Source organism: Corythoichthys intestinalis, chromosome 7 (genome assembly GCF_030265065.1).
Source record: "Corythoichthys intestinalis isolate RoL2023-P3 chromosome 7, ASM3026506v1, whole genome shotgun sequence".
In the NCBI taxonomy this organism is placed as follows: Eukaryota; Metazoa; Chordata; class Actinopteri; order Syngnathiformes; family Syngnathidae; genus Corythoichthys; species Corythoichthys intestinalis.
The window spans coordinates 49,207,861-49,235,740 of record NC_080401.1 but is presented as its reverse complement, the minus strand read 5'-3'; the positions used below and the strand labels follow the sequence as shown (position 1 = coordinate 49,235,740).

Here is a 27,880-nt window from a genome sequence, read left to right as displayed (position 1 = left end):
CCTGAACACATGTCTTGAGGCTCCCCTGAAACAGGTTTGAGGTCAATAGATTTTTTTCCCTTGGAGGAGGAGCCTGTCTCGTAAAGAAGGCCATTTCCTGTTCCCACTAGGGGGCGCCAGGCCTAATGGGTAATATTTCAATGCAGTCGTGTTCAGGCTGGGATATCTCATATACATGCTAGAAATGAAAAAGATTGAACGTTGTATCACGGAGTTTTTAATCATTTTCTGAATTTGGTATTTTGCCCAAAAATGGCCGACTTTGGGACCACGCCCAGGTCAGACCCTTGAGTGAAAACTCACCATTTTGAAAACTTAAGATCTCATATGTCTCCTGAATAGTCTGACCAATTTGAAGACGATCCAACTATTTTCTTCAGCGACAAGGTCTCAAATGTAAATCGATAAAATTTCACATTTGATCCAAAATTTCCGGCTTCCTGTTGGGTTTGGAATATGGGTGCAAGAGACTTTTTGGAGCAGTTTTGCACAATGTATCGACTCGCCAAATTTCATCGTTCTACGTTGAAAAAACCTAATAGGAAAGGCCTTTTTGAAAATTTCAAGGGGGCGCCACTGAGCCATTTTGTTAAATTTTTTTGTAGATTATCAAAATTTACGTAAAGTTGCATGTATGTGCAAATTTTGGTGAGTTTTCGTGCATGTTCAGGCCTCCAAATGTAAACTCCAACTGTGAACCGATAAAAATTTCACATTTGATCCAAAATATCCGATTTCCTGTTGGATTTGGAATATGGGTGCAAGAGGCTTTTTTGAACAGTTAGGCATAAGGTATCTACTCCCCAAATTTCATTGCTCTACGTTGAAAACCTGAGAGGAGAGGCCTTTTTGAAAATTTTAAGGGTAAAGGGGGCGCCACTGAGCCATTTTTTGACATTTTTTCAAAACGACACAAGATTATCGAAATTTACGCAAAGCCGCACGTATGTGCAAATTTTGGTGACTTTTCGTGCATGTTCAGGCCTCCAAATTGGCCATTTTCATTTGCCCTGAAAAAAGAATAATAATAATAATAATAATAATAATAATAATAATAATAATAATAATAATAATCCTTTGCAAAACAATAGGGCCTTCGCACGCTGAGTGCTCGGGCCCTAATAATAATCACATAATTTACACCTTTAAAAAATTTAGGACCATCAGAGTACAAAACTCGTATACAGTTTTTGCCAAAAACATACCTTTCAGACAAAATTTGCCAAAAACATACCCATTCATTTCTAATGGCCAAAATTTCACATTCATTTCAATGGCACAAAAAAACATTTACTCCTATTAATTTCCAGTCCAGACCAGCAAAAATCTACAAATGCCCCTAAATCAACAGGAAGTGACCTCATAATACCCAAAAACCAACAGGAAGTGAACCCAAAATGTCCCCCAACCAACAAGAAGTCACTCCAGAATGCCCCCAAATCGACAGGAAGTGATCCAATATCAGCAGGAAGGTGTCTCTGAAATGCCCACAAATCAACAGGAAGTGACCTGTATCAACAGGGAGTGACCCCAAAATACCCCCAAATCTACAGAAGGTAACTCCAAAACGCCCCTAAATCAATAAAAAGTGTCTTACACTGCGTTCAGACTGCAGGCCAGGGGTCGCGTTAACCGAATATTTTCCGCCGTTGACCGGTTTTTTAAAACGGTGACAGAAAAAAATGAAGTCCGTCCGTCATTTTGACAGGTTGCAATTCACACCCCAGACCACAGGGTGGCATATTAATTAGCTATTGTCTCTCTTAATGCATGACGTCGTTGGCTATTCTGTCAGAATATTGTAGCGTCACCGTGGTCTGGCGGCAGCACCGTGATTGACACATCAACGCGAGGTTCTTATTGGTGCACCCGGTGTGCCAGCGCGTCATCCAATTGGTGGACTAGATTGTCGCCTGTGTATAGACAAGTTTCCGAGGTACTTCCGGTTTACTTCCTTATGTCTTCCTTCCCCTTCCGTTTCCGCCTGTTTACCGTTGAAGTCAATGGCGGTGGAATCGAAGTTGGAAGGTCTTTATACAAGATCCCGGGAATGTTATTTTGATGTAGGCGGGTGGAGAACCAAGCCAAGGCCTCCATGCTTCGTACCATGTCGATTTCCAAACCATGGGTGCTCGTACTCGTCATACAGGTGGGAGGGAAGGAGATGTACAAAACTGACAGCTCCTGCAGTAATGCCCCCGCTGTTATGGAAGGTAATGTGCTCTAAAAATACGAAACCTAAAATCTGGCGCATGAAACGACTTGTTGCCTTTGCTATTGATATTACGATGATGATTGTAATTACGAAGTTTTATCATTTTTACAACAACTAGCTTCTGCTACTGCTGCTAGCCGCCTGTTGCTAATCGTGTTTGAATGCACCGCATAAATCCAAGTGTTACAAGTTTTTATTCGTTTGTTTACAGCTGGGAAATGCTGTTATAAAAGAGAAGACAACTTGACTTGTACGTTGATGGACATATATCGAACATATATTGTTTGCGTTCCACAATGATGATGACAGCTCGACTCCCGGGAGAGGCCGAGAGAGGCAGGAATTGTGACAGACGGTGGTTCGCCGAGATCGCCGTGATCCAACTACGAACTTGTGAACGGTAGCATCTTTAAATATATGCTATTGTAGCTGGAATTACCGAGGACGGGAAAAAAGCACATCTAAATTCCACCGAGGGCCTCCGTGATGTCCCTATTTGTTCACGAGGCTCCGGAGCTCTGCGGTCTGATATCACATATCGTATGCTATTTTTGCGATACTTTTATAAATGTGATTTATTGACCTGTTTTGGAGTGCACCAATCGTTTTAAATAAAACAAGAAATTGAATCATGTCTAAATGTTTTATTGCGATCAATGCCTGCAATAAAAAAAAAAGAATGACATACTATTTGTGTTTACATCATATGTACATAACCTTGTAGCATTTCCTTGTAACAAAACAATCCATGTCAGCCCTTCTGCAGTCGGCAAATGTAATATAACTTGTAATTTCACCACATTTTGGTCACTAATGGCCGTAGTATCAATCCATTCCTCACGTTAACACAGGCTGACCGTTGTTAATAATTTTGTCCACGAATGATCAACGAAGTGACACGAACTGCCATCCAATCTCATCTACGTGTCATCTAGGTCGTGCTGAATCAATTTTTGAAGATTCCATGGGTTGCTCTGGCTTGATTTCGTAGTTTTATCGTCGTCAATACACTGCTAATACACTGCTACTCGACCCGACCGGAAGTGCGAAGCAGACATTTTCCAAGATGGCGGCGCCCGTATTTCGCTCAGGAAACTTGTCTATAGGCCCCAATCACATGACGTCACAACTACGCCCCCTGACTAGAGCAGCCATATTGTCCGTCAGCTCGTCGTGTTTACACATTACCGCTACGTACATGCCTCCTATTACGGCGTGTTTTTCTGCTCGTTAACATTAATAATCAAAATGGCGAAGAAGTGTGTGGCGGTTGGTTGCAGTAACAGAGAAGATAGACTGAGAGACTTGAAGTTCTACCGTATTCTGAGAGACCCGAAGAGGAGAGTGAGATGGACTGCTGTAATTCGACAAGAAATCTGGGCACCAAACGATCCACAGACTATGTAGTAGTCATTTTATATCTGGTAAGATGCATTTAATATATATTTAGAAGATTTTGGGCTGACAACCACAATTAAGATCATTGTGTGACGTTGGTGATTGGGGTCTATATAGTTGCCTCTTTTTCTTTGGGAGTGGAGTTGTTTTGTTGGTGTTGGCGGTAAGCAGAGTAAAAAGAGGGAGAAAAATACAACTTCCGTGTCTAATTTTTCGCCGCCAAGCAAGCGTTACAATATTAATTAAAAATGAATGAAAACTAAATACTATTGAATATGTCATCATTATCATTTAAAAAATTTAAGTGACTGGTAAAAATAGATTATGACTGGATTTTTATGACCCTGTCAGTCAAAATGACAGACAACGAAAATGTCTAGCGCAACCTCTGCTGCAGGCATATCTGATTCTAATCAGATTCCTCCTCTAATCTGATTTTTAGGGCTGCCCACACTATTTTTACCAAGTCTTCAAATGCAGATCTGGGCCTGTTCAGACTGCGAAGCATCTTGCCCATATCTGATATAATACTACCTCCCGTATGTGGTTTCAAACAGTTTCGCAAAAACCAAATTTCTGTACTTTATGTCTGTTCAGACTACAAAAAGAGCCATCAGGTTTCAATTTGGATGGACAAAAAAAATCTGATTTTGGCTGCTAGTCTCAACAAGGCCTTAGGTGTTTACCTACTACAGCAGTGGTTCTTACCCTGGGTTCGATTGATACCCAGGGGTTCGGTGAGTTTAAGTCTGTGGGGTTTGGCGAAAGTAAAGAAACAGAGCCCTATTTTCGTTAAGTTTTGGACTGGTTTGCTCCCAATTTACAGGCTTAATCCATTTCTGTTAACTACTATTTTTCTATCTGATAGGAGGAGGAACTGGTTTGCTCAGTGGAGAGTTGACTCGCACTTGGTATGAAGTGAAGGAGGTACCTTTTCTCGTAGGCACCATCTAATGGTTTGCATTACTCTAACGCACCTAATATAAGCAATCAGGGAATAGTATCGTTTCTCGTATTTACTGTTTGACTGTTTTTATTACTCTCACACACCCAATATAAAATAAATAGCACGTATACCATAGTTTGAGGAAAACAAGCAGAATATAGGGCATAAGAGATAAACAACACCTTATCACAGAAGCCCAGCGTGTGCGTCATGCAACTGACGCACCGACTTTCGCAATCAGTTCTCCCTGACAGTCCAGAACAAATGAAGGGACGCCAAGGAAAACCAACACCCGATCTCCAACTGATAACACCACTGACAAGACTCCAAGAGCCTCTTTGACGCTGAAGTGGCAAAATCCACAAACCTCGTTGCCCGGACAACAGTAACTCCCGAATCCTCCTCTCCAATCCACAAACAGACAATAATCCCAAACACTCCCTTCTTCCTGCCCACGGCCCGCCCCGTGAGAGCCTTCAAAAGACTGAATGTTTAACTAAGCGTTATAATTTTTCTCGGGAACCTTTTGTTGACTTCCAATATGGTGACCTTGGAACGAGCTTGCCTCCCCGCCTGAGTGTTTCTGTTTCGCCTTGCCGTTTTGATCTCTGTCGACCTTAATAAATTGTCAAATTGTTTTCAGTGAGCCTTCTTTAAACCTTTCAAAATGGAGTCAGTACAAAGGGTTAAGACTAAAGTGAATGCGCGAAGTTTGCCCTTCGTTGGAGCTGCGCCAGCGTGGGTCCGGCGGTTCGGCTAGCGTGATTCCGGCGGTCTGGCAGATATATCCAAAGTCTGGCCCGGGGGCCAAATGCGGCCCGTGGTCAAGTTTCATCCGGCCCCCAGCCTCTGTCATAAAATCAATAACATTTGGCCCACACACAGACTTAATAAATTGGTCAGCAGTACGGCTACCAGCATATGAAGTATCTTACACACTAAATGCTGCTCCTTATTTACCCACGAAAAGGCAGCAGCACTCTAAGCAACATTACCCCCTGTGACCCTTTACTCCCAATTTTCTAAAATGGCGACAATCAACAAAAAAAGAAAGTTGACTGCGACGGCTGGCGCTTCAAGGATAGGTGGAAATTGGACTTATTTCTTCACTAAAATACGCAACTGTCTGCCTTATTTGCAAAGAAACAGTCACTGTTTTTAAAGAGTTCAATGTGAGGCGATATTACTAAACAAGACACGCTGACATGTACGACAAGATTACAGGCAAGATACGTCGCGAGAAATTGAAGCAACTGGAAGCTAGTTTAATTTCACAGCAGCAGTATTTCGCAAGAGCCCGAGTCGAAAGAGAACCCCACAAAGGCTAGTTGCAAGATTGTTGTAATTATTAATTAAAAAGAAAATAATAAAGCAAATGTGACGCACAGAATGGCTTGCTAAAATTTGCTTAAATATATTGTTCTACATAAAAGACGTCAGCCAAGGTCGGCCCTCCACAGTTTTACCACACCAAATCTGGCCCTCTTTGCAAAAAGTTTGGACACCCCTGGGCTAGAAGGTCAGATTCCTTCAGAGGGAATACAACAGACCAATGGGTGGTCTCAAATTTTGACCTGTTTATAAAACATGCTGTCAAATAAGTAGAATTCTGAATGGGAATTTGCTAAATTATTAGCTTTCTAGCTTAGATATATTGGTTTTGCATTTGAAAAAAATTGCTTTAGTTTCTAATTCTGAAGGGTTCGATGAATCCCCATGTAAAACTTGTGGGGTTCGGTACCTTTAGCAAGGTAAATAACCACTAGGAGTGGGAACCTCTTGGTACCTCACAATACAATACGATTTGCGATACAAAGCTCACGATAACGATGATCTGACGATATGGCGATACAACGATTATCGATACATTGGTCAGGAAATCATTCTAGGATATTCTGATCTACAAACAACTAATAAACAGAAAGAAAAACAAGGTTCTGCTGTGAACTGGAATTAGTTTATCACTAGTAGACGTCAAATCCATTTGAACTGGGAGGCTGGCAGCGAATGAATCCCACTTCAAACGGACTGAACGTGTATGGCCGGTAGTGGCAGTCAATGCCAGGCAATGAGGTAATTATGGGCCATTTAAGGTAATTTACCTGTTGATTTTCAGTTACTTCCTGTTGATTTTGGGGTATTTTATGGGTCTCTTCCTGTGTATTTTGAGTTACAGAACAAGAAGAGACCTGGGCATTACTCAAATGAATAGGCAGTGACTCAAACTCAACAGAAAATTACCTGTAAATGCCCTAAAATGAACAGCAAGTGGCCTGTAAATGCCCTGAAAATCGGACAGAATGACTGTGAATGCCCTGGTTTTGATTGAACGAACGTTCCCAGTCTAAATGGATTGGGCATCGACAGAGGCGTAGCAAGGGTCCCCGAACCCCCAGGCAACAAGCAACATGGGGCCCTTCGAGCGTGTGCAAGTAAGGGGGACAGTTGGACTTGGAGCAATAGAAAAAAAGAGTAGCAACACAAAAATACCACCATCGGACGCGGAGGTATATACCTCAGTGTGAAATCAGTAGTCAAGTTGGCCCTACGACCCATCAATTTCAAATTATTCTGTAAAAACCACTAATTGGTGGGCTACCGATCGAAATGAGTATTAAATTTGCTAATAATATTGTTTAGGGTTATTTTAAATGCATATATGTTATATTTTTCTTACAGCGTATTCGACGAGGAATACGATAGACCCATTATTAGACTTTTTGGGAAAAATCCCCATTTCTTTCAGTCACATGAATAATGAGGTGGCCTGTAAAAAACAGTGCAAAACAACTTGACAAGGACTGTACAGAGAGTTCTTGGTGAGTCACTCTTTAAACAATTATGTGGTTTTAATAGCTGGTTGGACTTTCTTAAACACGTATAATCTATGAGACATTATTAGTGCTGATTGGGATTGATAACAGAATTGTTAGATAATCTGCCAAATGATTCCATGGTATTGAAACACTCCCTACACTTGTCACTGTGACAGTGCAGTAAAGCTGCGTGTGCTAAATCTGTTGATCCTCTGGGGGCCCCTGCTGGCTGGGGGCCCTAGGCAATTGCCTGGTTTGCCTAATGGGGCGCGACGCCTCTGGGCATCGAGCACCGTCAATGCAGCCTTAGAGTTAACTGAGACACTATAACGGTGGAAGATTTTGGTAGCAACTTGTTGGTTCATTTTTATTAATTTTTTTTAGACATTGACACCCTTTTAAAACGATATCTCGATTCTGGGCAGGAGCATATCGATAACCTTTTGGGGTACAACGTATCACGACATATCACCATTTCGATATTTTGCTACACCCCTAATAACTACTGTACTACAGCAAAGCAACCATCGCAATTTCTCATTTTGGCGGGGGGGGGGGGGGGTATTATTGCTGTCATTGCCATCTAGCTGGCAAATTTTCTCCCCCAACATCCACCCAACTAGAATAACGATTATATGATGGTAGAAGAATAAAGCAGTGAATCACATAATACTCTGCAAATGACTAAAGGTCGACCAATTATTGATGAATATGTAGCAGAAAATCCAAAAAGTGAAGGCGTATTATTAAGAATATTGAAGCCAAAATGTGCTCCTGTTCTGGAACTACCCATGTGTCTTCTGACGATTCAAGTTAGTAGTTGGGCTCACCCTGTGTTCCAGGTGGGCAAGCACAGGTGAAGTGGTTGATGAGATTGAAGCACGTTCCTCCATAGAGACAAGGCTTCGAGTGGCATTCATCAACATCATACTCGCAGTTCACTCCCTGGTAACCTGGTTTACACTGCAGAAATGAAATGTGTGTTCAGAATAACAGTTTCTATCAATGTACCAATATCTTGGTAGTGGCGATATTAAGAGACAAATTTATGTTTGTTGACACTCTACTTACGACACATTCATATGTCCCCTGGTAGTCCTTGCATGTGGCTCCATTGCGACAAGGATTAGACTGGCACTCATCCACCATATCTTCACAGTAGCTGCCCGTGTAGCCGGGCTGGCATTGACACTGATGGGAATTACCCTTGTTCACGCACCGCCCTGCATTTTTACAAATGTTGTCCACGTTCACACCTAGCAATTTACAGAAAAGACAATTATTGCAGTTTTTATGCTTCGTGTAAATGATCACAGCCATTGTTCTTTTCGTCAACAATGACAATAACGAAACGATTTTGTCCACTATCAATTTTTTCGTGACGATGACGAGCTAAAAACGTGTCTTATGGAGACTAAAACAGAACGAGACGAATGCCAGTTTTTGTCTGACAAGGCGTGAACGAGATGAAAAAGCGCCCTCTGCCATATGTTTACAATGTTTGATGTTTTCTTATTGTGTGTGTAGTTAGCCTGCATCGTAGCAGTGTTTGGTCATGCTGCGGCCCACGCCCCACATACACACTCACCAGTAGGGATGGGAATTGATACGATTTTTACGATTCCGATTCCATTATCGATATTGCTTAACGATTCGATTCTTTATCGATTCTCTTATCGATTCTAATTTCGGGAAAAAGAAGAACAAAAATTTTGATTGGCATCGAGTTTGGTTAATCAGAAGTCACAACCTTAAAAACTCACAACAAGGTCAAAAGAGGCCCAAAGCCTCAATGTTAACTGTGGCAATAAGTGGCAAATGGACAAGAATGTGTAACATTTTACTGAAACATTTTTCTAATAGAAATAAAAAACATTGGTATATATTGGCATATAGGTCGTTGTTCTGCCTTTGGCAATATGTTTTAAAGCAGGGGTCCCCAAACTTTTTCCTGTGAAGGGCACATAACTTTTCCCTTCTCTGATGAGAGGCCGGGGTCAGTTTGTAACAGGAAAAGTGTAAGCAAGTGCGTAAATGTAAAAAAATTATTGTTTTTCAGAAAGCCACAATCAAATAACCCTCTGTGGATTCTTCACGGAACAAAATAAAATAAAAATATTAATATAATAACAATAATAAATAATAATAGCAATATTACTTAAATAGATAATAACCAAATAACCCTCTCTGAGTTATTCACTGAAAAAGGCCAGGAAATAAATAACACTACTGAGGGAGAAAAAAACAAAAAAAATTCAAAATGCTCTCTGGAATTGTTCAGGGGGCCGGACCAAATATGGAGCCGCGGGCCGTAGTTTGGGGACCCCTGTTTTTATTTACCAGTATATTGAAATGCATGCCTTTTAGTTTTTATGGTGCTTTCACGCTCAAGTGGTGGCGCTCTTGCGCTTCCTCACGCGAAGAAGAACGCGCTCACGTGAAGAAGAGCGCGCTTACACGCGAAGAAGAAGAAATGCCGCATCCAAGCGAGTGACCGAGTTAGTGAGAAAGGGAAACACTGCCACGAGCCTACGTTCTTTGTTAATGTTTGTAAAATATCTACAGAGGCAACGCCTGTATGTATCATCTTCTGTGTTGTTGTGTGTTTCCACTCGCGATCGGACACTTAAATCCAATTGTGTAGTGGTTTAAATGATGTGCTAACGCTAGCGAACGCATGCTAACTGCTTGTTATTACTGTGTTAGCAGCTAATCATCGCCAATTTACGTTGATGCAAACCTGTTTGTTATTGGGAACGAAATTGATTTGTTTCATGTCTATTTTTAGTTTCAAGTGATGGTTGAATAAAGTCAGCAAACTTTACCAACGTCTTCTGCATCGTCATTTGGAATTTTAGCTAGCTGTATAGCCAGGACTGAGCCTTAGCGTCTCGGTGAGGACAGTGCAGTCTATTCCCTCCCGATGCAGTTATCTCCACCTTGCAATGTTCATTTGAAATGGTTGGAAATCTTTATTTATATATATATTTTTTGGACTGAAATTTACAGATGAAAACATTTGGAGTAATTGTCGACTAAAACTAGACGAAATTTGAGGTTTCGCTGCCTAAAGCTAGAGCAGGGGGCCCAAGTCTGGTCCTTGAGATCACCTATCCAGTTTGTTTTCCATGTTTCCCTCCTTTAACACACCTGAATCGAATTATCAGCTCATCAGCGAGCTCTGCAGGAGCCTGATAACGATCCTGATTATTTGATTCAGGTGTGTTTGAGGACGGAGACATGGAAAATTGGCTAGATAGGATGAAAATGACTAAAATATGACAAAGACTAATACTGTATTGGCCCGATTATAAGACGGCTCTGATCATAAGACGACCCCCTCTTTTTCAAGACACAAGTTTGAAAAAAGACTTTTTGAACACCAAATTAATTTTTCATACAGAAAATAATTACAGTACATCTGAAACAAATGATTATAACAATGTATTTGAGAGAAAAAGCATGTTATTTTGCCTCATTCAAATCTTAATATCTGAACATTTAAATATGTAAACCAGTGGTCTCAAACCGGTCCTCAAAGGGCCGCAGGGGGTACTGGATTTCATTCCAACCAAACGAGACAAATACCTTTTCACCAATCTGGTTTCTTACAAGTGTAATCAGTTGATTGCAATCAGGTGCTGCTTATGTTAGTAGAAACCTCATTGGTTGAACTGTTTGTGCTGGATCTGTTGGAACAAAAACCAGGACCCACTGCGGCCCTTTGTGGAGTCGGTTTGAGACCGCTGATGTAAACTAAAGTGCAATCACATTCGTAAATGAATGGCTTCTGGTTTTTGAAATGTAAATAAACCAGTCTATTGTGATAAAACAACAAAATTGCAATAACTGCATTAACCATCAAAGTGAGGTCTAACTGTAACTGTAGTCTTGAAACAAATCTGAATAAGGGAAAAAAACTGCAATAAAATAATGCAAACTGGTTAATCTTGAGTCGCTGAAATCTGTCATGACAGAACATCGCTTCAATGATATCTGGAGCCATCGAGCGTCGTAAATGGGTATAATTTCTAGACCGCGAATATAAGACGACCCCCACTTTTTCAGTCTTATTTCAATGCAAAAAACACCGTCTTATATTCGGGCCAATACGGTAAGTATTTTGGTCAAAAAGACTAAAACTAAGACAAAAATAAAAAAACAAACAAAAACAACACTTACATAGCAAACTACTCACCATTTCTGGCAGCAAAGTCCTCGCAAGACATATTCGGGACGTCACAGTAAAGTCCGGTCCATCCCATTTGACAATGACAAGTCCAGGAGGTGGCTGTTTGAGAGCAGGAGCCGCCGTTGTGACAGCGCACTTGGCTGCACAAGTTGACAAAGTTCTGCAAACAGTAACAACAGGAACCGAGTGAAAACCGGGGACGGATCGGGCCCATTATATCATTTTTGTGTGGCCCACGAAAGTAAATCCTTTATTCAATGTCATGTTTGCCAGTAAAATATATTATTTACAGTTTTCCCCTTTTTCTTTTTTAATTAAAAAATAAAAATAATTAAAAATAGAAAAGAGAATATTCACTGGTTTTCAACTTTAGTATTTTTTATGTAAAAAAAAAAATATATATATATTTACTGTTTTTTTCCCCTTATTTTATTTAAAAAAACATTTTAGAAAAGCTAAATCAAAAAATAACATTTTCTGTTTTCTCCTTTTCGTTCTTAAATAAAAAAAAAAGAAGAGTTAATTCACCAAAAAAACAAACAAACAAACAAACAAACAAAAAGATTTACCATCTTTAGACCATTTTAAAATACAAAGACCAAAAAAATCTACTAAAAACATTCAAAAATGGATTTAAAAAAAAAGAATGTTTACTGGGTGTTCTCCTTTTTTGTGTTAATTGTGACAACCCTGATGACAAACCGGTGATGGAAAAACCGCTTCAAAAAATAAGCAACAGAATAAAACATTAGACCAGAACTCAAAGCAGGGTTCGTACATATTTTTCATATCCAAATCCAAACACTTTTTAAGGACTTTCAAGACCAATTTTACAGTATTTCCAGTACCTTTTAAACATTATCCCGATGTTTTTTTTTCTTTTAAATTATTTAATTTATTTACAGTGAAGCCGAGATAAAATATGGTGCTTTCTCACAAGTACGCAAACATCTTCCAAAGTGTTCTACGACCCCGGAGGCTCAAGAAATCTAGTTTGAAAGGTGCATATTCTGAACCCTCACAAGGAGGGTGCATTCCCGGTGGCAGTGAGCATTTTGTAGCATACTGAAAGCATCAAATTGCAGAGGTGCTAACATAGTGATAGTATGCTGATCGGAGGGCGGAGACACACACGTCACGGCAGAGGAAACTTTCATAAATGTACTTTCTTGAAGTTTGGGACACTCGAAAAATGAGTCTCACTCTTCTATTTGCTAAGTTAAATGATATCTCGATATATGTTTGTATGGAACAATTGAAGTTTACAACAACAACAACTGTTCCATTCTAGCTGAAACTACTAAAGCACTTTGCAAGGTTATTACACTCTCCTACTCCTTAAATTAAGTGGCTGTTTTCTTGTACAACAAGGGGACTCGGTCGCGAACCAGGTGAGTAGGCCGAGTCCTAGTGGCGACAAAGTCGAGCAAAGTAGCTCCCAGCTGGGTTAAACTATACAGTGACTGGTAGAGGGGGTGTGGAGGTCACGAAAATAAATGTGACAAAAAGAGAAACTGGTTGTGCGATAAAAGTATTGTCCTAAACCACATAAAAATGCATTTAAATACTACTCTATTTGTGTACTGTTCGCTTGATTAAACTCCAAACTACTCACTCAAGGACTCAAATACACTGTAAAATACAAGTATTTTCAAACATATAATGTACGTACCTGGCAGTTTTGCCCATTGTAGCCCACAGGACAAGTGCATCTGTAGGTGCCCAAACCGTCCGTGCAGGTGCCGCCATTTTTACAAGGTTGGGAGTCGCATTCGTTTTGTTCGTATTCGCAGAAGGTGCCGTAGAAGCCGGGACGGCAGCGACACGAAAAGGTGTTAATGTCGTCGATGCATGACCCGTTATTCAGGCAAGAGCTGGGGTAGGGAAATTGACATATCAAAAACATGTCTTTGTGCTGAATGATTGAGTAATTTAAAGTACTCTCATTCAACAACTCACCTTTCAGTGCACTCTTGGATGTTGTGTTCACACAGGATTCCGTCGAAGCCGGCACGACACTCGCACACGAAGCTGTTGACGTAATCCCGGCAGCTGGCGCCGTTCCAGCAGGGTTGGCTGGCGCACTCGTCAATCTCCGTTTCACAGCGCCCGCCGGTGAAACCGGGGCGGCATTCGCATGCGAAACCGCCGACGTCGTCCACGCAAGAGCCGCCGTTTAAGCACGGATCTGTGGTATATCAAGATTTTTTTTTTAGGCAATCCAAGAATCATACTACTTTTTTGGGGTGTGACAATATATTGAAAAGGTGATATATCACGATACATTGTCGCCCAAAAGGTTAACGATATGTTCCCACCAAGAATCGATATATGTGCTCACTTGCTGCCATTGACGTCGCTAGACATCCAATTCATTTTGACTGGACGTCTAGCGCCATCAATGGCACAGAAACAAGAGCAGTCACATCCAGTCTTTTGCGGGCATTTACAGGTGACTTCAGGTTGATTTTGAGTCACTTCCCATTTATTTGAGGACATTTTTGACTCACTTCCTTTTCAGTAACCCCAAATCAACAGGAAATGATGTTAAATACCCCAAAATGGCGTACCGCAAGCAACACGTCACTTCCGCTCATTAATATTCATGACATTAGCTACTGTTGCTAAGTAAGGACAAGACACCGTTTGTCCCTAATACGAAATGAATGGAAATCGTGTATGAAGGAGATGTTTACAGAGTTAAACCTACCAATTTTCTCCGAAAATGATGTGTCTGGTGCCAAATTCACTGGCAAAGATGTGGAAGAACATAAAAATGTTCAGTTAAAGAGATGGCTTTAGTGTCGAAGGCTGAAAAAGACGAAAAAAACGAGCCGACCTAAGCATAGCTTTAGCTTTTTTATCGACGCGACTGACAATGACATTCTCCTGTTTCAACAAGCTATCCTTTACCATCAGCCCTGTCTTTCTTATATATCCTCTGGTTGTCCTACGTCTCTTACCGTTCTTGGGGGTAATTTAGTTAGCTTTGTGTAGCGATCGCAAATGCTACTCCGTGACAGCCAACGAACACTTTTAATTTTTTCATGATAACACATCCTAATTCTATGATTTATTTACACTTCCCCCTTACTAATGTTGTTTTTTTTTTTTTTTTTTTATATATATATATAACAGAAACGGTAACAGTGGCAGTCAGATACCATTGTAATTCTTTTCAGGTCATTCATTGTCAGACAGAAGCAGTACGGCACAACGTTACGCTAAAAAAATAAGTTAAAAATATAAAAATGGCTTACCTCTTTGCCCTCTGAAAGACCATGCCAACCCAACATAATGTTTACTGCATATGAAAATGTGAATGGATTCACCGAGCTGGTGTTAAAGTCCGCGCAAGTTGATTCGGTCTTCACATTTTTACCTCCCGAGTTTTTGGTTTCCGGAAACGTATGAAGAAAACATCCTTCGTGTGTCGTAATGTCTAGAGTCGTTTCTACAAGTTACAAAAAAGCAATGCGTGATCGGCATGTTCGTTTTTGAAAGATTACCGGCGAAAAGTAGCACTAATTGCGTTGTGTCTATGCGAGGGCGGGTCTATAATGTCCCACTTCCGCTTTACTTCCACTTTACGATGCGACGTCACGGTCTAAAAATAGCCTGCATGCGGTACGCCATTAACTCATTGCCTGGCATTGGCTGCCACTGACGTCTACTAGGGATAAACTCATTCCAATTCACAGCAGAAAATAACTTCTTTTTCTGTTTATTAGTTATTTAGTAGAATATCTAGAATGATTTCCTGACCCATGTACCGATAATTGTTGCATCTCCATATCGTGAGATCATAGTTACCGTGAGCCTTGCATTGCAAATCGTATCGTTTCATGACGTACGCAAAGGTTCCTACTCCTACTACTTACAGTATATATGGCAGAAAACACAGACAAGACTGAAAAAGCAGTTTCTGCTCTTGCACTGATCTTTAACAGAAACTGATGTATTTTAAGCCAAAACAACTGTTATGTTTGACAGAACAATATGTCTATATGCTGCCATAGCAGATTCATGGCGCATTAAGCCCCCGAACCATTTTTAATTTGTTTACAGACATCATGCAAACGCTTTTGTTTCAACGCAGCCATAAAAGGTAAATAATTATATTTATTATTCAAAATGTCTGTCATTTATAGCTTAGAATCATTAATTGATGTCTAATATTTCTTAAAAAAAAAAAAAAAACGTTAAAAAATTATTCACTCGCATGTTTTAAACTTTTTTACAAATTACGTCACAATGAAAAAAATGGTGTCTGTAAAAAAATCATGGATATCTACATCTATGACTGTAATGATTGCTTAATTGTACTTTTTATTGCTACTGTCGCATTTCCTCCGATATGTTAGATGATAAATAATCGATCCAAACAAAGAAAAATTGGAAAAAATAAACATTTAAAAGGGTAAATATTTGGGTTGTTCCGATCATGTTTTTTTGCTCCCGATCCGATCCCGATCGTTTTAGTTTGAGTATCTGCCGATCCCGATATTTCCCGATCCGATTGTTTTTTTTTTTTGCTCCAGATTCAATTTCAATCATTCCTGATAATTTTTCCCGATCATATACATTTTGGCAATGCATTAAGAAAAAAATGAATAAAACTCGGACGAATACATACATTCAACATACAGTACATATGTACTGCATTTGTTTATTATGACAATAAATCCTCAAGATGGCATTTACATTATTAACATTCTTTCTGTGAGAGGGATCCACAGATAAAAAGACTTGTAATTCTTAAAGGACAAATGTGACTTTGTATATTGTGACTAAATATTGCCATCTAGTGGATTTTTATGAGCTTTCAGTAAATGATAATTCAGCCATTTAACTTCTCCCAAATGCATGATGGGAAGTGCAACCATGACTGTGCGTAATGGTACCAATTGATATATCTTCTCAGCGTTGGGAAATAAACTAGGGTGTTAAGAAAAAGATCAACGACTACCTTTCTTCCCCACATTGCTTCCCACAATATTTCTGATTGTTGAGAGAGGGATTGTAAGGCTTTAGCCAATTAAAAAAAGGCTTCAAAGGCTGCCAAAATTCTCTCTACACATTTTACGTTGCCTTTTAGTTCTATGTATACGTAATATAATTATAGATTGAACGCGTCAATGCGTGAGTGGACTCCTTGATGTCTACGATTTCTGCATCGCGACCCTTGTTATATTACAATGTTTCACTCATAAAATCCCCCAAAAATTTAGCTGTGTCCATTCACAGCTTTGTCTTGACACTCGGTGATACATGTTACATGTAGTTTTTGGATCGAAACAAGGTAAGTACGCGATAATATCTCGTCAAAGTCAAGGCGTCTTTAATTCTGCTCTCGCGTGCTCTCATCTCCAGATACGGGTTCGCACTTAAAAAAATAAATAAATAAATAAAAAAATGCCCTCCTGTTCAAAATTTTTCCTCCCCTAGAAAATTGAGGTTTTAAGCTTTGCAACGATGTATCACACGTGCATATCGGACAATTTTTAAAGTTGGCCAAATTGAGGGTTTCAGAGCGGAACTTCAAGTCACCTGAGTGTTTTCCACCATACCGTAATTTTTGGACTATTTATTTGGGTTAACAGGTAACACTTTATTTGACAGCGGTGTCATAAGACAGTTACAATTATGACATGACACTATCATGGGCATAACTGAATGCTTATGACAAATGTTATTATGTGTAATCCGACAAATTATTTCACTAACTCCATTTATGTCCAGCTGGGATCTTTAACATCCATTCAAAAGTGAGATAATTTGCTGGATAACGCCAAATGACATCTGTTATAAGCATTCATTAATGCTCATGACAATGTCATGTCATAATTATGATTGTCTAATGACAGTCTTATGGCACCGCTGTCAAATAAAGTGTTACCAAATACAATAACTAGCAATTAATGAAACAAGTGGAACAGTAACCGAAGAAATAATTAGCACAGAACATGAATTTTGATTGTTTTACATCTTTAGCGCTGCAATGCATGCAAGGAGGCATGTTGGACAACAACAGTGTTGACAGCAGGTGGTAGCAGAGCTTTGCAGCCAATTGGTTCAAAGATTCATGATGGTTCATTTGGTCTTATGACATGCCGCTGTCAAATATTAAAGTGTTACCGGTTAATATCTTTTGGTGTATATTAGTGCTGCAACGATTAATCGATTAACTTGAGTATTCGATTAGAAGAAAATATTCAAATTAAATTTTATTGCTTCGAGTATTCGTTTAATTTAAGTGGTGTTGTAATGGTTTATTTTGAAAAGTGTTTGCTTTCAGTTTTATTGATTAGCGTGGATATACTGCCCTCTGGTCTGCCTCATTTCACATGGCTGAATCCAACTGCTCCCTGTTAAGACCAACATAAGCTAGGTTTTTGTTTGAGCTACTGTTTTTTATGCATTCATAATTTAGTTTATAGGCATATTTAGTCGTTTTTTGTGGGGATATATGTCTGAACCATTTGTTAGGAGCATTGTAAAAAAAAAAAAAAAGTTTGCATTTTATAGCATTTAAGCAAGCAAACTTTTGCTATATAAGTTAGCCAATTGTTCTTTTGTTGTACATAGATATTCTTTTTTTTTTTTAAATACCGTTTGAGGTTAAGCTCAGGCATTTTAATTTTTCATGTTCCTAATCCGATTACTCGATTATTCGAACTAACTAGTTCATCGATTAATCGACTACTAAAAGAATCGATAGCTGCAGCCCTAGTGTATATATCCCATAATACAGTGAGGACAACTGCGGCTTATAGTCCAGTGCGGCTTATCTATGAACAAATGCTATTTTCATACTAAATTTGGTGGGTGGCGGCTTATAGTCAGGTGCGCCTTAGAGAGCAAAAATTACAGTAAGTGTATACTTACTGGGTGAGCAGTCGTCTACATCCGTCTGACAGTTGTGTCCGCTGTATCCCGGCTGACATTTACACATGTAGCTGCCCGGGCTGTTCACGCAATAACCGCCGTTTCGGCAAGGGTTCTTTTTGCACTCGTTGACGTCCTCGGTGCAACGCGGCCCTGCGTGATAAAATTTTTGTTTCATGTTGACTGCAGCGGAAGGTAGTTTTTTTTTGTTTTTTGTTTTATGTCGGTGAAAGTAATACCTTGCCATTCGGGAGGACAGCGGCAAACGTAGGAGTTGTAGTCTGCTGTCTGATGACAAACTCCACCCCTCTCACACGGGTGAGAAGCACAAGGATCGAGTTCGTCCTGACAATGTTTACCTGTTGGGATAATTGATTCAACCAATGAACAATTCATCGACGGTCAAAGTAGCTGTTTATTAGTCGGCAGGCATAACGGAACTGCGTAGCAAGCCATAACTACGATGAGCCACTCAATATCGGTTGACTGCGAGGTGCAAATCAATGTTGCACAATGCATGATTGCACGCCTACATTCACAAAGTGTTGATAACGTTTCAGAACGGACTGGTAGCTGAAGTAATTTTACCAACTCGTTTCTGCTAACAAGATAGCATTGGGCTAACATTAATATTTACACCGTTTTGAAGGATGTTGATATAAAAGAAAACGCAATATAAGACTTCTGTAGGAGTAAATGTGTAAGAGTCGTAATGTAAGAGGGTCAACAATACAGACATTGAATAAAATGAGTACTGTATATTCCACTTTTTTAAAGCTAAAAAAAAAAAAAACACCTAAATTTATACAGTATCTAATTCGTGTTTTCATTTGTGTAGAAAAATACAACTATTTAAAAACAAATATACTTGTAGTTTAAATATAATAAAATGTTATACAGTAGATTAACATGTGAATTTATGTTTCCTAAGTTAGGTATTTGGGAGAGTAAATTATACAAATAGTGATAAATATTAATAATGACAAATTGACTAGAGTCTTTAAAAAAAATATCCTTTGATGCATGCCATTTTGGACCTTATGATTGCATTTTTCAGATGAGCTTATTTAAATATTTCTCCCAGAAGACTGATAATGGGAAGTTTTTTTTCACCTTTTTTTATATACATGTTATTTAAAAATATATATATATTTTAAAATGAAATATTTATACTGTATGTACTGTATATACATACATATAGGTCGCTCCGGCAGATAGGTCACACATATGGTTAAAAAAGTAGGTATTTTAGCTTGAGCCACCCCAAGGGTTGGGAGATTTTTGAGCAAATTATTGGACCGATTTTTGATGCCAATATTACTGAAAACAATAAGCCTTTTTATTATTTATTGACTGTATTTTTATTTAGAAACAACTTGCATAATAAAAACTAAGTCCACAACAAAGCCCTCAAATTCCTCTTAATCATCACTATCACTTAATTATGACTTGGGTAACTACTGATTTTTTGCGCGCTCCTAAAGCACCCTCTTGAGGTCGCTTGGCAACATTGTTTGTTGTGGAAGCCAGGATGGCTGCACGACTTACATTGGTATGAAAAAGTATCTAAACGTTTTGGAATTTCTTACATTTCTGCATAAAATCACCATCAAATGTGATCTGATCTTTGTCAAAATCACACAGATGAAAAAAAAAAACTGTCTGCTTTAAATAAAACCACATAAACATTTATAGGTTTTCATATTTTAATGAGGATAGTGTGCAAACAATGACAGAAGGGGGAAATATAAGTCTGCATCTCCCCTTTGGCAGCAATATTTTCAACCAGACGCTTCCTGTAGCTGCAGATCAGTCTGGCACATCGATCAGGACTAATGTTGGCTCATTCTTCTCTACAAAACTGCTGTAGTTCATTCAGATTTCTGGGATGTTTGGCATGAATTGCATTCTGTAGGTCATGCCACAGCATCTCAATGGGGTTCTAGTCCAAACTTTTGACTTGGCCACTCCTGAACGTGTATTTTGTTCGTCTGAAACCATCAAGACAATTCGTACCAGGTGTGTGTTTTATAGTGGGCAGGGCAGCCTTAAAACACTCACCAGTGATTAGGCACACACCTGGCGGTTTCAGTTAAAGCAGACACTGCTTTTACATCTGTGTGATTTTGACAAAAATCAGATCACATTTGATAGTGATTTTATGCAGAAATATTAGAAATTCCAAAAGGGTCAGATACTTTTTCATACCACTGTACACAGCTGGAGCTTCATTCGTGATGCTGCTTTTAATTTCTTACTTTTTTTTTAAGTACTGTTTGTCTAAAATACAGTGCATATTTTTGTTTTCATAAGAGATGTAGTATTTTTTATATCTGACATTTGTACAGTATTTTGATTTTTGAATGAACATACTTTGTCTGTATAGTTGCTTATCTAACTACTGCTAAGTTGTATGCATTAGGGATGTCCCGATCCAGGTTTTTGTACTTCCGATCCGATACCGATATTGTTTTGCACTTCCGATCCGATACCGATACTGGCCGATACCGGCCTATCTGAGCATGTATTAAAGTTTAAAGTTATTTAGCCTCCTTACTTAGTTGTCAGACTCATGTTTAAAAGGGTTTTAGTACTCTTGATAACAACTAGCCAGCTGAATTAGGTGAGTTTGAATAACACACAATGGTTGGTAACAAGAAACTGACCTGTTTATTCAGTGACAAACACAAAACATTATAAATGACAAACAGAAATGGCATAGTCAGTCAGTAAAACGTGCAAATTGTAAACTGTCAGTGGAAAATCCCACAAACCCCCCAAGCTATTAGATGCTTTTAATGTTTTGTGCATTAGTTACAAAAATTGTATAAAAAGCCTCTCAGGTTTAAATAAACGACTATTTCAGTATCAAGTTTACATTTTAAAACAGTAAATAAAATACTCCAGTTCCCATTCTGTATCAGCAGCTTTGAACTACATTCAATTAATTTAATTTTGCGAATCAACTGTTTAAGTTGTTAAAATTGTTCCCGTTATTCCATAATTTCCCTTCTGTCTACTATTGACATGTGAACATTTTAAAACTGTTTTGAAGATAGATTCAGGTCAAGATTTTGCCGATTAAGGAATATACTGCTCCCCTTGTGTGTGTAAGCGGACACAAGTTCGCAGCAAGCCAAACTCCATTCAAAAATGAACGTGGGAGTCAGGAAGTAGCATCCAAGCACCAGTTGCTTTTATTTAGCTGCACTGTCACATCCAAAAATGAACCCAGGTGAAACTAAAAGAAATAGAATGTACAGAACGAAAATGATTGACAGGTTTGACTATCCATATGCTATATATGTCAAATATATACGAAGCCAATTCCCATACAATGCTTCTCAATATTCTAATATGCAAATGAAGCATGCAGCAGGTGCCAAAGTTTACAAAGTGGTCAAAACGCTCCAAATATGGCACATAAATCGCTAAATACTATATATAAAAAATGTTGTACTTAAAGACGATGCCTTCGAAGGCGCAAACAACACGACAAGTTTAGGATAGCGTGAGCACAGTAAACAATGCTACCCAGCTCTCGTCAAACAGCGGACTGACGAAACGACTACAAACATGGCCGCCGCGCTACTTCTTTCCTGTCGGACTGCTGTCAAAATAACAGCAGGAACGAAAAATGCACATGGTAAATCGCGAAATGAAGGGCAGAACAAGGAGTATTTTAGATAAAAAGTTAATTAGGTTCACTTGGAAGGTTCACTACAACAGCCTACAAGGGAAGTCTCCTGCTTTAAGATGGCGGCTGTTTACTAACGCACCTAGTTTTCAATGCATGTGTATGTCGCTAAATGCTTGTTTAGGTTGGTTGTATTAAAATTTCTTATAGCTTTACCACCACGCTTGACTTTATTGTGGCATATGTTGCACTCTGCCTCTTCGTCTTTGTTGTCCTTTAAGGTGAAATGATCCCACACAGCTGACATTTTTACAGATAAAATCTCTCGGTAAATTGGGAGACGGTAATGTAGTGTGTTGAAGGTGTGCTTTAAAATACGGACCGGATTTTAGGGAAACCGAAGCAAAAACTGGAATGGATTATGTATATCGGTGCGCTGAAAAACCCAGACCGGATTTTCAAAAAAAACTGGATCGGAAGTCTGGATCGGAATTTTTCCGTGTCGGCCGATCCGATACAGATCCGCATTTTTTTGCCCATATCGGCGTCCGATCCGATCCAAATATCGGATCGGGACATTTCTAGTATGCATTTTCACTTTTACGACGGTCTAAATTTGGCACAGGTCAGCATATCAGGTGTATAGGGCGAACCCACATTTTTGAGTGAAAAATGTGGTATATATTTTATAACAACCTCTGTATTTAACATTATACTTATATTTATTTATAAAACAATCATAATTCTTCGACTTCCGCTGCTGAAAAAAATCCTAATGGACACACTAACCTGTGAATGGTAGACTGCACTGGCACGTGTAACTGTTGACCCTGTCGATACAAATGCCTTGGTTAAGACAAGGATTGGACGCACATTCGTCGATGTTCTTCTCGCAGTTGACGCCTGAAAACAAAGACGGAACGTCCAATTAAATTCAGCCGTTATCCCAAACTTCATTGCACAGATATCACAGCTATAATAATCCAGCATTGCACTACCTCGGAATCCAAGTTGGCATTCACAGGTGTACCCGTTATGTCGGTCTACGCACGAGCCGCCATTTTGGCACGGATTGGGCTGGCACTCGTCTTTTTCCTGCTCACAGTGTTGTCCTCCCCAGCCAGGTTCGCATTCACAATGGTAACTGGTTCATTAAGGACAAACAGATGTTGAGGAGATCATATAGAAATCAGGGCTATGCTAGGAGTCCTTACCCGTGCTGCTGTTCAATACATTCTCCATTAATGCAAGGCTGTTGCTCACAGTGATCGATGCCAGAGAGGCACAGGGGCCCGTGCGTGCTGGGCGGGCACAAGCAGTGGAACCCGTTGATTTTGTCAAGGCAGGTTCCTCCGCTCATACAGGGATTGGAGTTACATTCGTTGATATCCACGTCGCATTTGATTCCTGTTAGAGAAAGGATTTCTATTAATTAGTGCTTTCCCTCCTGTTGACGTCGATCACCATCAAAGAATGTTGAAGAACGAGTTTCAACAACAATTCATGCAACAGAAAATTGAGGTGTGTGTGTGTGGGGGGGGGGGGGGGGGGTTAATGATATACAGTGGGGCAAATAAGTATTTAGTCAACCACTAATTGTGCAATTTCGCCCACTAGATAATATTAGAGAAGCCTTTAATTGTCACCATGGGTAAACCTCAACCATGAGTGACAGAATGTGGAAAAAAAAAACAGAAAATCACATTGTTTGATTTTTAAAGAATATATTTGCAAATCGTGGTGGAAAATAAGTATTTGGTCAATACCAAAATTTCATCTCAATACTTTGTTACGTACCCTTTGTTGGCAATAACGGAGGCCAAACGTTTTCTGTAACTCTTCACAAGCTTTTCACACACTGTAGCTGGTATTTTGGCCCATTCCTCCATGATCCATGATCCAGATCTCCTCTAGAGCAGAGATGTTTTGGGGCTGTCGTTGGGCAACATGGACTTTCAGCTCCCTCCACAGATCAATAGGGTTGAGATCTGGAGACTGGCTAGGCCACTCCAGGACCTTGAAATGCGTCTTAAGAAGCCACTCTTTTGTTGCCCTGGTTGTGTGTTTGGGATCATTACCATGCTGAAAGACCCAGCCACGTCTCATTTTCAATGCCCTTCCTGATGGAAGGAGATTTTCACTCAAAATCTCTTGATACATGGCACCATTCATTCTTTTCTTTACACAGATCAGTCGTCCTGGTCCCTTTGCAGAAAAACAGCCCAAAAGCATGATGTTTCCACCCCCATGCTTCACAGTGGGTATGATGTTCTTCTGATGCAATTCAGTATTCTTGCTCCTCTAAACAAGAGCACCTGTGTTTCTACCAAAAAGTTCTATTTTGGTTTCATCTGACCATAACACTTTCTCCCAGTCCTCTTCTGGATCATCCAAATGCTCTCTAGCGAACAGCAGACAGGCCTGGACGTGTACTGGCTTCAGCAGGGGGACATGTCTGGCAGTGCAGGATTTGAGTCCCTGGCAGCGCATTGTGTTACTGATAGTAGCCTTTGTTACTGTGGCTCTCTATAGGTCATTCAATAGGTCCCCCCGTGTGGTTCTGGGATTTTTGCTCACCGTTCTTGTTATCATTTTGACGCCACGGGGTGAGATCTCTCATGCAGCCCTAGATCGAGGGAGATTATCAGTGGTCTTGTATGTCTTCCATTTTCTAATAATTGCTCCCACAGCTGATTTCTTTACACCAAGTGTTTTACCTATTGCAGATTCAGTCTTCCCAGCCTGATGCAGGTCTACAATTTTGCCTCTGGTGTCCTTCGACAGCTCTTTGGTCTTGGCCATAGTGGAGTTTGGAGTGTGACTGATTGAGGTTGTAGACAGGTGTCTTTTATACCGATAATGAGTTAAAACAGGTGCCAATAATACAGGTAAGGAGTGTAGCCTCGTTAGACCTCTTTGACAGCCAGAAATCTTGCTTGTTTGTAGGTGACCAAATACTTATTTTCCACTCTAATTTGGAAATAAATTCTTTAAAAATCAAACAATGTGATTTTCTGTTTTTTTTCCACACATTCTGTCTCTCATGGTTGAGGTTAACCCATGTTGACAATTACAGGCCTCTCTTATCTTTTCAAGTAGGAGAACTTGCACTTGCACCACTTGGTGGTTGACTAAATACTTATTTGCCCCACTGTAAATGTTTTTTAAACTGCACTTTTTTGATGTTTAAAAAAAATGTAACCCCATAAATACCTGTCGTCCACATACATTATATTATATATTAGGGTTGTCCCAATGCTGATTTTTTTTACTTTCAATCCGATGTGATTTTTTAAAAAGATACGTTTTGTTGATACTAGTGCTGCAACGATTAATCGATTAACTCGAGTAATTCGATTAGGAAAAAGATTCTAATCAAAATTTGCTGCTTTGAGTATTTGTTTAATTAAAGTGGCGTTGCAATAGTTTTTAAAATTGTTTGCGTTTAGTTTTATTGATTGGGTGGATACACTCCCCTCTAGTGGCAACAGTGATTTTGATGTAAATCATTTCACATAGCTGAATCCAGCTGCTCCCTGTTAAGACCAACATAAGGTAAGTTTTTGTTTGAGCTAATGTTTTTTTTTTTTTTTAAATGCATTCTTAATATAGTTTATAAGTATATTTAGCCGTTTTTGGGGGGGAATATGTGCGTTAGCATTTCATAGCATTTAAGCTAACAGACTTTTGCTAAGAAAGTTAGCCAATTGTTCTTTAGTTGTACTTAGTTCCTCATTTATTTACTTTTTTTATACCGTTTGAGGCTCAGCTCAGGTATTTAGGATCACTCGATTATTCGAACTAACCAACAAGTTCGTTGAGTAATCGACTACAAAAATAATCGATAGCTGCTCCAGTTGATACCGAAACAGATGCGATGCTGATCAGGTACCTATGTTATTAGACCGGTAAAAAAAAAAAATGCAAAAAAATCGTATTTTTAGTATTAAACCGAGCTCCTCATAATGTTACACGATCCCTTGTTACTATAATTAGTAAAAGTCTCACCCATCGGACATATTTGCCAAGTGGCTTAATTTACAGCAGCAAAAAAGCACGATGGTACTGAAAACACACGACTATTGGATTGGATCCAACCTTGTGACCAAATGCGATAGTCCAAAATCAGTTGTATCCAGCGCCGATACCCATACTAAGTATCGAATCTGGACATCATAACAGATTTTGGGTTATGCAAGCCTCAAAATTGACCCAAAATGTGACATACACATATGTGGATGCCAGGTCTCAAATATAATTAATAATTATGTTGTTATTTTTGATTATGAATCATTATTTTTATATCTTTTTTATGAATGAATAAAATCATAAATAAATACTATGTTACTGTAAGAAAACAATACAATTAAAATTAAGACAAACTGCAATACAATCCGTTTCTGGACCCAATGACATACTGTTAATTTTTTTATTTTTATTTTTTAATTTATGATTTCATAGTATTTAAATGAGTGCCCTATAAAGTGTTAATAACAAATATTCAATCAAATTACATTTGATTGACTAAAATAGTACCTGCAGAATTTGTTTGTCCCCACTATTACACAAGAATGTTTTTTTTCCCCAATTATCAAACAAGATTATTTCTACCAGGATGCATATTGGTGTTGTCTGTCCCTTTAAGAGCTTCAGAATCATCTTTATTGTACAAAGTACTAGTATGAAACACATGTAATTTGTCTGTAATATATACAACTGATTTGATTTACTTAAGTAATCGTTTTGGCAATGTTGGTACATCTCTAGGCATACCTGTGTATCCTGGAGAGCACACACACTTGTACTCATTTATACCATCCTGGCACTCTCCATACTCGCACGGGTTGCTAGCACAGTCATCTTCGTTGATTTCACAGTTCACACCTGAAAAAGTCAAATAAAATGAATTTGAAGTGAATTCCAAGAAACTGAAGTTTAGCCACGTCGATCTAGAACAGATTGCTTGATTAAGTTGCATAAACACTCGCTAATTTGAAAATTCGGCATTAGCTAACTCACACATTTTTCGCAAAAAAAAAAAAAAAAATCATTTAAATCATTGTGTCATAGTGTTGGCCTCCAGGGGGCGTTACAGCACAGTCTTTTTCAAAGCGCCCTGAGCAGGAAGTGAAAGAATGTGAACAAACCAGTAATTCAGCAAAAACCAAATATACTTTGCGTGTGTCACAGCATGACGAAGCTAACGCGTAAGTGAGACACGAAGCAACTTTCAAAAGAGGAACTTCACAGGCGTATGACACTGGAAAGTGAAAATGACCTAAAGTACTCTAGTTCTGGTCAATTCAGGACAGTACGAGAGAACCTTTTTTTTTTTTTTTTTTTTTTCTTTGACGGAAAGTCAGAGGGAATAAATAGTTTACCCGCAGTCCCAGGTGGACAGTTACACTGGTAGGCATTGACCAGGTCAATGCAGCGTCCTCGGTTCTGACAAGGGTTGCTGTGGCACTCCTGGACTTGGATGTTGCAGATGGAGCCCACATATCCAGGTTGGCACTCGCAAGAGAAGGTAGCGATGCCGTCCTTACACACGCCGTGATGGCACGGCTCCGGCTGGCAATCGTTTATGTTCTCTTCGCAAAGAAGACCTGTGAAGCCTAAGGAGTCGGGAGTGGGAGTCATTTTCTGACTTAAAAGTGCTTAAAGCTTAGGTGTCAAACTGAAGGTCTGTGGTCCTGTTCTGGCCCGCCATGTTATTTTATTTTTTCCATTTTTGTTTTTTTAAACAAAGGAAACAGAATACCATTTTTACAGTTTTCCCTTTTTAATT

At 39.3% G+C, this 27,880-nt stretch overlaps 1 protein-coding gene across 1 annotated transcript in view; it reads right to left on the bottom strand.

Annotated features, from left to right (window-relative positions):
- The window catches only part of notch2 (notch receptor 2), a 158,279-nt gene that overhangs the window by 31,414 nt on the left and 98,985 nt on the right, over nt 1–27,880 (bottom strand). Inside the window, exons 12-23 of the mRNA XM_057840208.1 lie at nt 27,474–27,707; nt 26,866–26,976; nt 23,307–23,499; nt 23,091–23,236; nt 22,882–22,995; nt 18,695–18,814; nt 18,456–18,608; nt 13,527–13,755; nt 13,240–13,441; nt 11,574–11,727; nt 8,447–8,631; nt 8,206–8,338 (exon numbers count right to left, since the gene is read on the bottom strand). Of these exons, the coding sequence (XP_057696191.1) occupies nt 8,206–8,338; nt 8,447–8,631; nt 11,574–11,727; nt 13,240–13,441; nt 13,527–13,755; nt 18,456–18,608; nt 18,695–18,814; nt 22,882–22,995; nt 23,091–23,236; nt 23,307–23,499; nt 26,866–26,976; nt 27,474–27,707 (1,974 nt within the window). The remainder of the gene's footprint in view (nt 1–8,205; nt 8,339–8,446; nt 8,632–11,573; nt 11,728–13,239; nt 13,442–13,526; nt 13,756–18,455; nt 18,609–18,694; nt 18,815–22,881; nt 22,996–23,090; nt 23,237–23,306; nt 23,500–26,865; nt 26,977–27,473; nt 27,708–27,880) is intronic.